This window comes from Hyperoodon ampullatus (genome assembly GCF_949752795.1).
Source record: "Hyperoodon ampullatus genome assembly, chromosome: 9".
Classification (NCBI taxonomy): domain Eukaryota; kingdom Metazoa; phylum Chordata; class Mammalia; order Artiodactyla; family Ziphiidae; genus Hyperoodon; species Hyperoodon ampullatus.
Genome location: NC_136922.1, coordinates 56,821,458 through 56,837,779, shown reverse-complemented (window position 1 = coordinate 56,837,779; position 16,322 = coordinate 56,821,458). Strand labels below are relative to the sequence as shown.

The 16,322-nt window shown below is 35.5% G+C and overlaps 1 protein-coding gene across 2 annotated transcripts in view; it reads right to left on the bottom strand.

Moving 5' to 3' along the window:
* The window catches only part of STK31 (serine/threonine kinase 31), a gene marked incomplete at both ends in the record, with an annotated part of 86,474 nt that extends 71,104 nt beyond the window's left edge, over positions 1–15,370 (bottom strand). Inside the window, 6 exons of one of the 2 annotated variants that reach the window (XM_079711125.1) lie at positions 471–629; positions 2,100–2,174; positions 7,176–7,274; positions 13,260–13,312; positions 13,401–13,447; positions 15,309–15,370. In XM_079711125.1, coding sequence (XP_079567251.1) covers positions 471–629; positions 2,100–2,174; positions 7,176–7,274; positions 13,260–13,312; positions 13,401–13,447; positions 15,309–15,370 — 495 coding nt within the window. Of the gene's footprint in view, positions 1–470; positions 630–2,099; positions 2,175–7,175; positions 7,275–13,259; positions 13,313–13,400; positions 13,448–15,308 lie in introns of those variants that run through there. The other variant, XM_079711126.1, reaches the window with a different exon arrangement.
* Between the last annotated feature and the right edge of the window lie 952 nt (positions 15,371–16,322).

Here is a 16,322-nt window from a genome sequence, read left to right as displayed (position 1 = left end):
ATGAGCCTCTGCCAAAATGATACAATCTAATTAATTTACAACTCCACTAATTTCAAATTTGTGATATTTATCGCCAGGACTGATTAAAGAGCACTTTTATTTAATAAATACTTTCGCAAAAGCAAAAAACAAATTAGATTCATCATTCTCTCCATCATAAAAGAGACTATCCTTAGAAGCTTTCACATCAGAAGAAACTATTTACATTTATTATATGTGTGCGCATATACATACACACTCACACACACACATATCAGTCTTATCTGATCAAGAATGTTTACCTAGCAAAGATGAGCACAAATATATTATTATATAATTGTCTGTGAATTATTCTATAATTTCATATTTTTCATTAATTTATACAAGCTTTTACATCAAAGAAAATTAATGGATTTTTAGCACACTTATATTGCGCTTCCAGCACATAGTTTTACTTCCATTAGCAAAAATATTTACAATCTTTGACTTGCCTGATCAAACTGGGTAACTTCTTGGCCAGAAGGAATCTGTAGTCCCCAAAGTCTATACTTTTTGGCAACACTAGAAAACTGCAGATCCAAAGGAATCTCAGCTATATCAGATCGACTCAGAGTTTCAGTATTTCCATAGTCAATATATCTCACCAGACACTGGAAAAAAATGAGAGAAATGCTAATACAGAACTTAGATTAAATATCTCCAAAGAAACTACCCATTTGCTGCTTTCTGTTAACTACCTGTAAATCATGATAGCATTTTACCTGAAACTGACAAAATGCATTCAGAAATGAGAGCTCCAGCAATATCCTCAAAATATAGAAAATCCATAGTCCATGAGATCCCGAGGATTTCTATATTTGGTACTAGTTCAACCAGTACCAAACAGTACTATTTCCAACAGTACCATTTCTCATTTTGATTTCTTTTAAACAATAGTATTTAAATAAACATAAATCTATGAAACTTATGACTCTCTCCTATCTCTAATGTTAAAATCAATCAACCTTCTTAAATTCAAGCTGGAAACAATAAAATCTGAAAATAAAGGCAAAGTTATGAAACTTTCTTTGATAAACTTAAGCCTACTCCAACTGTTAGATCTTGGAAATGAGTCAAATTCACCCTTACCTCCAGCTCTATATCTGTATAAAAGGTAAAAAAGAAAAATAGTTTATTACAAGGTCAAAAGCCATCTTGCCCTTTAATTTAAAAAAGTTAAAGCCAAACCAAAAGCAAACACAAAATATCATCTCCAGTTATCAAACTGTGGAGAAAAGGTCTATTTCACTAAGATAAAGTCTATTTCACTAAGATAAACCACTACCCATGACAGTAATAAATCACGAGATTTTTTAAAGATATTTGGAACATTACTCAAGGTGTTTCACCTTACCTTCTTATTACACCAAGAACAATATTTACAAAACATATATATTATAAAATATTTTAAGTCCAGGAAAGTAGACACAGAAAAAAACAGTAAAAGAAACCCTACAGAGATGCTTTTACAGAGCCTGCAATGTGCAACTGCCACCAAACAGCTATTCAGAATCCTATCTCCACAAATTCCCTTAAAAATCTCCCACAATTTCACAACGTAAGAAACAAAATAGCTAAATGCAAAGAAAATTCACCACATTTAACCAAGGCATGAGAAAGTGGCAAGCCAATCTTCATTAACAATATGCACATCAACTAAGTAAAAGATAACCATAACTTCAGGATCAATCAAATGTTCTTTTCCTACTCAATCTTAATAGAATGAACTTTTAAGTTACTCAGCAAGAATCAAACATAATTATTAAGAACTGAGGTACAAAGAACCAATTGGTCACCAAAAATAATCACAAATTATGTAATCTATACTTGGATAATCTGGGGTGATTATACAACAACTTAAAATCAGAAGAATATTCCTGAATCTGACTTGTATTTTTTTAAGCAATTCATTTCTTTTGTGTTCTCTACGGGGAAAAATTTATGTTTTAATCAGTTTATAAGTTCATTCAACCATATTTTATTACTACTATGAATAAGCAATGAAGGACTAAATAAGCATCAAATTTTGGAACCAAAATAAATATTCCTCAGAGCAAAAAAAATTGAACACTTGTTCCTACCTTTTCATCACTGATGATTTTCAGTACTTTGCATCTGTACCAACATTTATCTTCAGAAAATAATCCTGCATAAATCTACAAAGAGAAAAAGAAAGTAAAATTATTTGGCATTTTAATGAATTTAATGCTAAGTAGATCAGAATAATAATTAGCATTTATTAAGGACTTACTATACATAAATAAGCATAATAACTTATTTTATTCTCATAACAACCCTGTGAGGCAGGTACTTTGTTTTCACCATTATATGACCAAAGTCATAAACTAGTAAGCAGCAGAACCAGGATTCAAATTCAGGCAGCTGACTTCAGTGTCCATTAGGTTTTTCTGCCCCTCCAAAAAACAGGAGAGAGAAGATGAAAGACATAAAAACAGAAAACTCAAAAAAAGGCCCAAGCATCAAAGACTTAAAGTCATGCTGTTTTGATGTCTGAAGACATAATTGGTACAATTAATTGTTCTTAAAACACAAACATGCCAAGTACATGCCACTTAAGTCTAATTCTCAACTATGGTAGGATCCCTATGTCCAACCAGACAAGAAAGATTCTTACACTTTTTACTTTGTACAGAAAGACTTCAGTGTTATTGTAAATATAAGTAAATAAATTACATTATATAATATCCTTAATACTGAACCTTCATATATTTCAAATTTATATTTTAATTTAATTATGTTTAATAGAGAACAAAGAGAAAAATTTACATACTTTAAGTCAGTGTCTCAACCTCAGCACTACTGACATTAGAGACAGGATAATTCCTTGGTGGGGGGATGGAGGCTGTCTTCTGTCATATGTGTTGTAGGATGTTTAGCAGCTTCCCCCCCTGGCCTCTACCTACAAGATGCCAATAGCACTCCTTCCAGTTGTGACAACCAAAAATGTCTCCACGCATTGCCAAATGTCTCCCAGGGGTGGGAGTGGAAGATACAAAGTAACCCCAGGTTGATAACCACTTTAAATCATACATTCTCAATGGGAGAAATATTATCCCCATGGGAGTAAAAACTGGTTCTTGAAGCATGGAGGAGAATCTTAGATATTACAGTGGTTTGTAGTCCTCCAAAGTTCAACCCTACCTGACAACATAAATAGATATCCAGTGTATCTGTGGTGTTAAAATGTCTTGCAGAGAGGAGATCCATTCGGGAAAAAAATGCCTTAGAAGGGCATAATGAAAAAAAGGTTGAGGAGCATGGCTTTAAGTGATGGAGTATAAAATTAATTTATCACTCTGAACTAGGACAAATTCACAGATTTTAAAGCAAAAGGAATACAGAGGGTGAAATGTAAATATCCTCAACTCCCCAAAGCAACAAAGTACAAATCAACTTAGACACACAAACAGATAGCTAAGAAAGCAAATACTACAAAGGACAGGTGTGTTCAATTACGACTTAACTCTGGTTCCCTCAGCTAACACTCAACAACTGAAGGGCAAGAGAGAGCACAAATGGCATGGTACCCTCTCCCAGCCATCTTATTTCATTTTTCAGCAAGCAAACAGGTTTAGTAGCAGAAATACCTGATCATCAACCGTCCTATCCAATTTCAAACCTTGCAAAAGATCACATTACCATTAGTTACGATTTTGTAATATATACCAATATAATTAACAATTCAATACAAGGCAAGTGACAGAAATGGTGTATCATCGTAACCCAGTCTAGGTAGGGGTGGGGATACCTCTAGAAATAGAGCTCGAACCCAACCAAACTGAGCAATCTAAAGTTCTTGACTCTGTTAGTGTGAATAATCACAACCACCATCATAAATACAAATCTATCCCAAACAGGTTTGTCTTGAGAGCACAGTCAGAACTATATAGTCATTCCCATTGTGCCTAGTCCCACTCCTCTTTCACGACTCCACAATTCACACCCCATGTCCTGACTACATGGTAAGAGGAAGAGAACTACTCAATCACTAAAGAAAATTTACACAGTATAATCCATTCACAGATAATCAGAGGTGGGTAAGTAATCATTTATAATGAGAAGTCTATTAGTGAAAATAGGTTGAATTTTTTGTAAAGCAAGTAATTTATTTTGCATTCAACAGAGGAAAAATGGATATGTCTTAACTCATAATACTATTAAACACAGTCACAGACTACAAGGATGTTTTAAAAAAAACCCTAAAATCTTTACAAATTGCATTATCTTATCCATTCTGATGCTCAGCTCCAAGCTACAATCCTTTCTTCCTTCTAAATTTCTTCTTTTTATACCTTTTTATATATGTCATTGGGGTTTTAAATTATTTTTAAATAAAACTAAATAAAGGCACATTATTAAAAGAAAATCAAAGTATACCCAAAGAGGTAAAGAGTAAGACTTCCTTCCCAATACTCTTCCACATGCACCTCCTGAAAATAATTTTACATTTACAGTAATTTCACATGTACACTATATGTTTATGCTTTTTTATTTACATAAATGGGTTCATTTTAAATACACTATTTTTCACCTAATTCCATATCAAAATACAGAACTCTATCTCCCTCATTTAAATAACCAGGGCTTGGGACTGGGTGAGGCAAGCAAGGCATCCAGGGCACAAAATTTTTAAAGGGGAATTCACTGTGAAGTATCAACCCTGAACTTGCAAAAGTGCCTCCTTAAATTCAGTGCTTACCTCGCCCTAGCTATCAGCCCCCAAAATGATTACTTAGTATTCCAAAATAAGGATCTACCACAGTTCATTAATTATTCCAATATAGGGTAACAGTTAAAAAGGTGGGCTCTGTGAGTTTAAATATTTGATCCACCTTTAACTAGCCGGTGATTTTCATAAAGTTATCCTAGCTGTGTCTCAATTTCCAAAAAAATAAAGTATAAAATAATAACATCTGCCTCACAGGGTTGCTGTGAGGATTAAATGAGTTAGTACAAATGAGTGAGGATTAAATGAGTTAGTAGCCAAGTATTTAGAACACTGTCTGTCTCAGTGTAAGATGCAAATGCTAGCTATCATTATTATCACTACTACTACTACTGTAATATTGATATATTAAAGGATATTTAATCTCCACTTTTGCCTATTACAAATAATGCTACATTGAATATATATGTACAAACATCTCTGAGTACTTTCTGTACTTAAATGTCCAAAGGATAAATTCTTGGCAGAGAAACTGATGCATCCAAGACTACAGGCATTTACTATTTTGAAAAAGATGGTTAACACACACATACAGTCATCTGATTTAAAGCAAAGATTCCAAGACAATTCAACAAAGAAAGGATTGTTATTTCAATAAATGGTTTTGATATAGCTGGATATCGATATGGAAGAAAATTAAATGTAACCTCTACTTCACATCATAACCAAAAATTTATTGGAGGTAAACCACAGCCCTAAATGCAAAAGGCAAAAACTTCTAGGGAAAAAACAAAATTGGAGAATATAGTCATGACCTTGGGGTAAGTAAAGAGACCTTATATAGGAAACAGCACAAACCAAAAAAGAAAAAATTAACAGATTTCAAATGTTATCAAGAATGTGAATAGGGAAGCCTTACACTAGGAGAAGACAGTGGCAACACACATATAAGACAACGGACTCATATCCAGAATATATAAAGAACATGTGCAGTTGTCCCTTGGTATCCACAGGGGATTGGTCCCAGGACCCCCCTCAGACGCTAAAGTCCCTTATAAAAAATGGCACAGTATTTGCATATAACTTATACACATCCTCCCATAAAATTTAAAACATCTCTAGTTTACTTGTAATACTGAATACAATGTAATTGCTAAATAAATAGTTGTAAATACAATGTAAATGCTATGTAAATAGTTGCCAGTACACAGCAAATTCAAATTTTGCTTTTTGGAACTTCCTGAAAATTTTTTGGAATGTTTTTGATCCACAATTGGATGAATCCATGGATGTGGAACCCATGGATACGGAGGGCCAACTGTACAGAACTTCCTACAAATCAATCTAGACAAACAACCTTGAAAACTGGGAAAAGATCTAAACAGGATATCCAAATGGCTAATAAAACCCGAAAAGCATGCTTAACCTTAGTACTCATTAGGAAAGTGAAATTAAAATCACAAAATAACAATACACACCCACCAAAATGGCTAAAATTAGAAAGACTGACAATGAGAAGGGTTGGTGAGGACACAGAGGAACTGGAACTCTCATACTTTGCTGGTAAGGATGCAAACTGGTTCAATACTTTTCCAAAATGATTGGCCAGTACCTACTATAGTGAAACATGCCTACCCTATGACTTGGCAATTTTACTCCTAGGTATATACAAAAAAGAAATAAGTTAAAATATCCATTAGAAGGCTTGTATAAGGATTTTATAGCAGTTTCATTCACAGTAGCCAAAAACTACAAACGCCCATCAAAGGAGAACAGATAAATTTTGGTATATTTATACAGTGAAATACTGCATAGCTTGAAAAAGAACAAACACACCATAATATAGATGCACACAATAATATGGATAAATCTCAGAAATTACGTTGAACAAGCCAGACATATACAAAAGAGTACATATTGTATAATTTAAGAACAGGCAAATGAACCTATGGTGATAGAAGTCAGAATAATGATTACCTCTGTTAGGGGACTACTGACCAAGAATTGACTGAGAAGGGGTCTGAGGGAATTTTCTAGGGTGATAGAATTGTATCTTGATCTGGGTGGTGATCACACAGATGCACAGATATGAAAAATTCATCAAGAGATTAAGAGATACACACTTCACTGTAAGTTATATGTCAATTAAAAAATATAGGTACATATATATATATTGTCCAACTGTTCTCCATAAGTATGTCTCTTACAAATTTTTATGAATCAGTGTCAAGGGCAAGGATTCTATTTTGTTCACCACTGTATACTTAATGCTTAACACAGTGCCCAGTACCTAGCAGATAGTTCATAAGTATTTTTGAAAAAGTAAACTTATTATGACTGTAGTTTATACAAATTCTAAAAACTTGCCTCTTCCTTTCAAATATATTAAAAATTCCAAAAACTATAAAATCTGAGACACTAGAAAGCTAATAAGAAAGATAGAATAATTATACCCAAGAACATGGCTCACCTTCCTTGGATCAAGATTCCTAAAAACTGAACGGGCATGGGGACAGACTTCAGACAGTGAACAACCAATCTTCATAATATCCTTATTCCTACTGATACTCTAGAAGGAAGAATAGATATAGTATAAGACTCAGTAAAATATTATTTGACAGTGTTATGCAAATGAGGATTCTACTATGCATAATACTTAAAAGGTTTTGGAGCATTAGAAATTAAATCAATTCTTATGTCATTATTTTTTCATAATTCAAAAAAGTTCGTTGTAAGAAATGGAACTAGGCTATAGAAAATTTTTACTTCCCAATGAGTTCAAATTACTTGGAATTCAAACTAAGATACCAAATATTATTAATATCATATTAAGAGGTAACTTTAAACAATTGTCTCTGGGTTTTACTTTAGCTCTAATTGCTCAAAATAGATACCATATTTTGGTCAAATGACATGGATCTTCTCACGTATTTGTTGTTGTGTAAAGGAAACAGATGTAAAAACAATTTCAAAATGTACAGGTTCTCTGTATATAAATACTGTAATCTAGTTAGTAAATTTCTCACAGGGGCATGGGTTAACAATTTTGAAACTACTTTAGGTATATACTAGGACTGAACAAGTAAGTAAATATGTTCTAGATAATGAAAGCAGGGAGAGAGAAACTACAAATAAGGAAGGAAGGCTAGAATGAACCTGCAGTGTTAGATTACAATTGGAAAGTATCAGTATGAACTCGTGTGTGTGTGTGTATACGTACACACACACATATACACAAACACACATGTGTGTGCATGTGTATACATGTTTGTGTGTGAATATATGCATACATGAAAGAGACACACAGAGATACAGATGTGTATATGTGTTAACTATATATATATTTGTATTTATATAGTATATTTATAAATATATCTAGAATTCCTATCTCTGTCCGCTGAGAGCCTAGAAGCAATGACACTCAAGTAGCAATAAGCACACCTAGTGCCCAGATCTTGATTTTTAAACCCCATTCTCCAATAAAAGAAACAAGAGTTCTTTGGAGAGTGGTTGAATCCAGGGCTAGAACAGGGAAATACAAGATGATCCTGGAACATCTGGTGATGCCAGAAAGTAAAGAAATATTCAAAAAAAGAATGGGTGCATTTTAAAGGATACAGTAGCCAATGTGAACAATCTCCTATTGGCCAAAGCTGGAACAATTTAAACAACAAAATAAATGATAGTATGGGATTATAATCCATGGAATAAATACCCATGGATTTATATTAATATAAATAATTGAATAAATAAATATATAAATGCTGGAGAGGAAACAGCTCTTCCTTAAAGAAGAATTCCAATTAATAAATGTAGAAAGAATGAGGAAAATAGAAAACCATCATTAGGCAAAGGCCATAGCAATAAATAAAAAATTCGTGGGTAAAAAGTTTAAGAGAAACAAGATTAGATAGTCTCAATGCATCTCCCTCTAAAACACTTATTACTTACAAAAGGAAAAACAGTAACTTTACAATTAAGAAACCCAGCAGTTACCACCTTAACCAAGTGGATCAAGGTTAACATCAATAGTGAAATATAACAACATCATAAATCCCCAATATGATGTACTTTCAGTCCACATCACTTCTGTAGTATTACTGCCAATCTATTTATGAGAAATCATAAACAAATACAAACTGACCAGAATTCATTAAAAATGTCAAAATCATGAAAAATAAGTATAAATAAAGGAACTGTCAAAGGTTGGAAGAGACTAAGGATACATGACAACTAAATATAATGTGGGATCCTGAATTAGATCCTGGAATAGAAACAAAAAAAAAGGCAGGGGTGGGGTGGGGGGGAGCGGGGAACTGGTGGAATTTGAATAAGGGCTGTAATTAAGATTTAACAGCATTGTACCAATGTTAATTTCCTGACTTTGACCATTGTACTTTGGTTATGTAAAATGTTAGCAACAAGGAAAGCTAGGTGAAAGGTATAAAGAAATTAATTTTACAACTTTCCTGTAAGTCTAAAGTTATTTCAAAGTAAACTGTTAAATATATATATATGTTCTTTAAAAATATATCAATAACGTGAAGTCAGAAAGAGAAAAACAAATATTGTATATTAACGCATATATGTGGAATCTAGAAAAATGGTACAGATGAACCGGTTTGCAAGGCAGAAATAGAGACACAGATGTAGAGAACAAACGTATGGACACCAAGGGGGGAAAGTGGCGGGGCGGAGTGGGGGTGGGAGGGTGGGATGAACTGGTAGATTGGGATTGACATGTATACACTAATATGTATAAAATAAATAATAAGAACCTACTGTATAAAAAAAAGTAAATTAAATAAAATTCAACAAAAACAAAATAAAAAATATATATATATCAATAACATATTCAATAAGGCTAGATAGAACATGATTATCTCTGTAACTGAAAATAAACTCTGAAAGAGCAGTTCAAATGACATCATGATGAATATAAGTATTGATAAACAGTAAAAATGGGAAGTGAATTTAAACTGACCCCAAGACACACTTGAAGCAGCCTTTGTAAATAAACTCCTGGAATGAGCTCTCTAAAGTTCAAAATACACCAAAGTATTTTACATAATTAGATTTGTAGGTATATGGACTAGCATAAGCGGAAGCTCTTTTTTTCCAAAGGTCAAATACTTAAGATTCCTTCAACTGCCATTCATCAAACTAGGCCTACCAAAAATTCTGAAGTGTTTTCATGTAAATGGCTTAAATGGCAGAAATCCATAGTGGTAGAAAAACAGAGACTACGTGTGAGCAAACCTTCAACTTGACCTGCCTCCATGTGTTTCTAAATCTCTATTTACTCTTCATCTACACCCTATCCCAACCTAATCAAATGTTAAAATTTGCATCTTTTTTCTCCTGCCATATTCTTTCTGTAGGATTACTATTTTATTGTTGTCCTTCCTGTTACACAGGATGTACACAACTGGTGTTAAAAAGTACAATACATTCTACAGCTGAGCACCACTTTCTGTAACTGAACAGGCAAAGAAATTATACTGAACATCAGCATCTGGCAGTATTTTTCAGAAAAAAAAAAGTGTCTAAAGTGGGTTTAAATTGATTAACACTATTAAATCACTTCTAATATTTGATATTATATGATTCAATACAGCCATACAATTACATAAAATGTGTTAACATCAAAGAATACAACCAAAATTAAGATAGCAAACAAAGCCTATATAACTTTTTTTAAAAGAAAATACTCTTGAAACCTGCATGTAACTGCCCATTCTTTTAAAGAAAACCTACTTAAAGCAAAATTATCAACCTCCAGAAAAGTCACACACAGTAAGCCTATCCCCACAAAGTGTACAAAATGCACTTGAGGGCTTCCCTGGCGGCGCAGTGGTTGAGACTCCGCCTGCCGATGCAGGGGACATGGGTTCATGCCCCAGTCCGGGAAGATCCCACATGTCGCGGAGCGGCTGGGCCCGTGAGCCATGGCCGCTGAGCCTGCGTGTCTGGAGCCTGTGCTCCACAACGGGAGAGGCCACAACAGTGAGAGGCCCGCGTACCGCAAAAAAAAAAAAAAAAAAAATGCACTTGAAAAATACAAAATTAAAACAACTGTAAGCAACAGGTGAGCTGCATATTTATAAGAATGTGAAAAGAAGTCCTCTCATTTTTAGCACTGTTGTATAAAGAACTGTCTTTTGATGTGAAATTCATGAACTGTCCTCCTATTGGGACCACACTTTACAAAAATACCATGTTTTTGAAATGAGATTACAGAGCAAGATAGAGCATCTTAGCAATGTCATCTTACTAAAGTTTTTTTCTTTGATTTTTACTACTTTATCAAAATATATCAAAACTTTATCAAACATTAAAAGATATCCCTTAGATATTATGTAGGATTCATTTTTAAAATTCTTGCTTACAAACAATATACAAAGGAGAAGCATATTTACTCCCAATCACACTCCTGAAAGATGCTTCTCAAGGTTGAGAAGGGTCTTCTCTCTTTTTCTCACTGGTTGTTTGTGGCCTTAGCATGTGTTAAGATGTGAGATTTCAGGTTAGTCGACTGAGCAAACTTATTACAACCGTCGAAGGGGCACATACAGGGCGTGTCTCCGGTATGGATTCGCACATGTGTGCACAAACAATTTGTTTCTCGAAAAAAATCATTCGATTCACATGGACGCCTTGGCAGTTTTCACTTAATCTTTTCATCCAATTAAGACATTTTTCCTCACTTTTTGAAGTATGTTTAAACTTCTACAGGGGCCTCAACTTCATGGCTGAAATCAGAGGTTGGCAAATTATGGGCTCTCCTACCTGTTTTGGTAAATAAAATTTTAATAGATCACAGGTATACATATTTATTTATATATTGTCTATGGCTGCCTTTGCACTACAATGGCAGCTTTTGTAGAGCTGAACAGTTGCAAAAGAGACCCACAAACCTTAAAATATTTACTATCTAATATTTCACAGAAAAAGTTTGCTGACTCCTGGTTTAAATCATAGTTCCAAATTCAAGCAACAGCTTCACATAAAGGTCAATAAAAATCAAAGTCTAGAGCTGCAATGACCAATAGCCAATTCTTACTTGAAATATGGCTAGTCTGATTTAAGTTGTGCTGTAAATCTAAAATATACACTGGATAGGAAAAAAAGGAAAATAAACTATCTTGGTAACATTTGTATTGATTATATTTTGAAATGATATTTTGGATATGCTGAGTTACATAAAACATATTTATTAAAATCAATTTTGCCCATTTATTTTTACTTTTTTATGTGTCTGCTAAATTTTAAATTACTTACATGGCTCACATTATATTTCTACCAGACAGTGCTGGTCTGAAAATCTTATTTAAGATAATAAATGTTTTTCCTATATAATGAGCTTAAAAATATCGTTTATCATCCAACCTGGGACACTGTTGAGAGGGTCACAGTTGTTATTAATGCAGAGACAATGGGCATTGAACCAGAACATTGTGGGCAACCTTTAGAAAATATGTTCATAAGCAGAGATACAAATTTGCCAAAATTTTTCTATGACTATCACCCTTCTAAAATGTTTTCTATATAGATTTATAGAGTTAATCGTATGTCTTCTATAACCTTTCTTCTCATAAATCCTATTTCCCACATTGCCAATTCACTCTACCCGTACAAAAAGGAGTTATCAGGCTGTAGAAGTACAGAGAAATGTTATTCCCTTCCCTCCTATATCATGTAGTTCACAAAATTAAAAATTAGTAATTGTGTACCTCTGAGGGATTCACCTTTTAAATTCTGGAACATAAGCACTTTGGTGCCTTGCTTTGTATCTAAAACTAAGTAAACTTATCTGTCCTGAAGCATGCCAATGTAAAATTATAAATGTTCCATTAGTACTTCCAATTATATGATGAGAAAAACATTGTACCTCAAATTCAAAATTAAGCCAATAGAAAAAAAAATGACTGAAATTTTAACACAGTATCACTTAAGAAACAATCTTATCAGAGACCTCTAGATGGGGCTGTAACTTCAGAAATACAACAGTTTTTCAGCATCTTCAGTAATTTATGCAGCCTAGATATGTTAAACTGAATGTTAATTCTAAAACCACAACTACAATTTTGCTGTTTTCTTTTTTTTTTTTTTTTTTTTTGCGGTACGCGGGCTTCTCACTGCTGTGGCCTCTCTCGTCGCGGAGCACAGGCTCCGGATGCGCAGGCTCAGCGGCCATGGCGCACGGACTCAGCCGCTCCGTGGCATGTGGGATCCTCCCAGACCGGGGAACGAACCCGTGTCCCCTGCATCGGCAGGCAGACTCTCAACCACTGCGCCACCAGGGAAGCCCTGTTTTCTTTTTTAACTCAGTGTATTATGAACATACTACTCATAATTCTGGTATTAAGTTCCAGCTGTAACCATTTGTCTTCTAATAATGCCCTGTGTTAAATAATGTTCAATAAAAATTAAGCATTGAGAATAACAATGATATATATATACATTACAGGGTTTTTATTTTTGTTTTTGTTGGGGAGGACCTGGATTAGTGGAGGAAAGGGTGGGAGAGGAAACCAACCAGGCTACTATTTACCTGGGCCCAAAACGTTACTGCATCTTCTACATGACTTCCAACCACATCTTCAACTAAAACCAAATCACAATGCAAAGAAAATTAGAAATTAATCAAGATCATCTAGCTCTTACAACCAAAAATAATTTTTAGTGTCAGTACCTTTACTGTAATGTACTTCTTCATCCATTTGGACAATTCCTGAAAAACGAAAACAATTCAATACTTTGAATTAGGTTCTATTAATCTGTCCATTAACACTGAATAAAGACTAAACCATATAATGTCCAAATTCCTCCAAGTACGTTTTGTCCTAAGTTATCAAAATTTAAACTCTATATTAAAAACAACCCCAAAGATATTTTCTTCAATAATTGTTTTCAGTATATTGTATTTTGCAATTTCATCATACGCAATTTCTATCTTTGAAATTATCTCTTTAGCCAAACCTTCACAAATTTACCTTGAAGTGTATAATTCATGCACACTTTGATCAGTTACATAAATACTTCAGAACAATGTGCATACTCTTTTAAAATAATTGGTGCCCCCCCAAACATGAGTAGGACTTCCATAATTTAAACAAAAAGAAACACTACAAACATATGTAAAACAAATGCTTCCGACTGGTATTTAATTTTTAAATAAACATATCCATTTTATTTAAAAGGAATAGTTGTTTCTGCTTTTGAAGATACCCTGCATTTAAAAACTGCAAAATGAATCAAACTTTATACATACCTTCAAAAATAATTTTCATTAAATAATTTGCTTTCCCAACTGCAAAATATTTCAAGATAAATGTCTGCTAGTTTATAATTTTATCCTTAAAACACTAAGTGTTTTATCCTTAGTGTTTATCCTTAAAACACTAAGTGCAAAAGATTGCACTTTACATGCATATATGTTAGTTTTTTGAAGGAAATGGAAAACAATAAATTTTTTTAAAGAAATTTAAGAGTTAACTAAACATCACTACACCAAAGCTCCAAATACTCTCCCAACTAGGGGGGAAACAGTTAACCCTATGCGGGGCAGGGGGAAAGGTCGTAAAAATTATTTTTTAAACTTTATTCTGATTTTCCTTACAACTTTAAAAAAATTTTTTCGCATACACTAACTAGGATCAACACATCTTGAAAAGAAGGATTCTTCCTCAAATACTGGCCAAAAGTAATTTTTTAATTGAGCAAGAAGTTGTAAAAACCAAGTTGGAATCTGTTCAGTGAGACTATATTTCACTGGAAGACACTGGCTTAAACTTAGTAAAAATGAAAATGTTTACTTTGGAAATCGCACCACACGATCTAAAAAGCCACTGCTAGAATAATGTTTAAATCTTACTTTTAAAGGGGTCAAAAAAGACTTTTCCACATGGTTATGAAGGAAGTGATAATGCACCCACTTTCTGTAAACCTGGATTACCAAACGGCACTTCCAATTCACATCGAGAGTTTGGAATAAGTAAGTCCAGGTCGCTCCTTAACACCTATTTTAGGAGGGATTTCAAAGCTTAAACGGCACGTAGTTTGCGGGAAGAGAAAATTCCACCGGACAACAGGCCTGCAGGTCCCTGTCTTCACCCAGAACACGCAGGCCTCAGTTATTTGCAGGCCGGCTTCGCCTCCCGGAACCACACTCAGCAACTGGGGTGCCTGTCACCCTCAGAAGTGGGCCAGCGGCTCGGAGACCAAGAAGGCCAGGAAACATCAGTATGGGCCGCGCCCATACTGGTCAGCCCTAAAGACCACCAGAGGTGAAAATACGGCCCCTGAAGCAGCCACCATCGAACCTACCAAAAAGACTCCTACTGACCTCGCACTTTTCACCAGAGAAGTTCTAGAAAAATGCCCCCGGCCGGCCCCACACGCTGGGCCCTCAGCCCTCCATCCCAAGGCCGTAGCTCGCAGTCAGTTCGCTGTCAGCCGGCCGTGACGCAAGTGCAGAGGCTTACCTCGCTTGCTCCGGCCACTCTGGCCCCACATGCTGGGCCCTCAGCCCTCCGTCCCAAGGCCGTAGCTCGCAGTCAGTTCGCTGTCAGCCGGCCGTGACGCAAGAGCAGAGGCTTACCTCGCTTGCTCTGGCCACTCTGGCCCCACACTGCGCTTGCGCGATCTTCGCTGCGCCTTCATACTGGCTCTGCGCGAGCCGGTGCCTCGCTCACGTGACCACCGAGGCCTGCGGGCCTAGGGCGGGGCGTGCTGGCTCAGGCCAGGCACCAGGAGAGCAGCGCACGGAGACTGCGCTGGCAAGATTTATGGGCGGGTATTCCCAGCACCTGCGGGCTAATAGCTGCTTCTTTAACAAGGCTTCAAATAATGATATAAGGTAGTGGCTTGGATTTTGTGGCCTTTCCTAATTTGTACACGGTGATTAAAATTTTAAAGCAGCCAAGTTAGAAGAATCCCGGCATTCTTTTTTACAGGTGGAAAGGAGAAAATGACTTTAGTTAATGAAAATGTGGTGTTCAGATTGGTAGCTTTACAAGCATTTCTCAGTCCAGCCTAGCGTCAGATCCCTCTCTTGTGCTGCAGCGTTTTTCACGACATTAAGGGGGGAAAACTAATATAGCTTATCTATCTGGTTATAAGCAGATATTTCCCTTTGTGGCAAACCTTGCATAACAGTAGAAAATTATCTCCATTCTTTTTTTTTTTTTGCGGTACGCGGGCCTCTAACTGCTGCGGCCTCTCCCGTTGCGGAGCACAGGCTCCGGACGCGCAGGCTCAGCGGCCATGGCTCACAGGCCCAGCCGCTCCGCGGCATGTGGGACCCTCCTGGACCGGGGCACGAACCCGTGTCCCCTGCATCGGCAGGCGGACTCTCAACCACTGTGCCACCAGGGAAGCCCCCCTCCATTAATTTTTAACTGCTTGATTAAAGTATAATTAATATACAATAAGCTGCAGGTATTAAAAGTACATATTTAGATGACTGAACATATTATATACTGTTGCAGTCATCCTCACTGTTAACAAAGATAGCAGTCATTTCCTTTACCCCCCCCCAAAAGTTTCCTCATGCCTCATTATAGTACTTGGCTCCCCATGTCTACCCCAAAGAACAGATTCTGCTTTCTGTCAC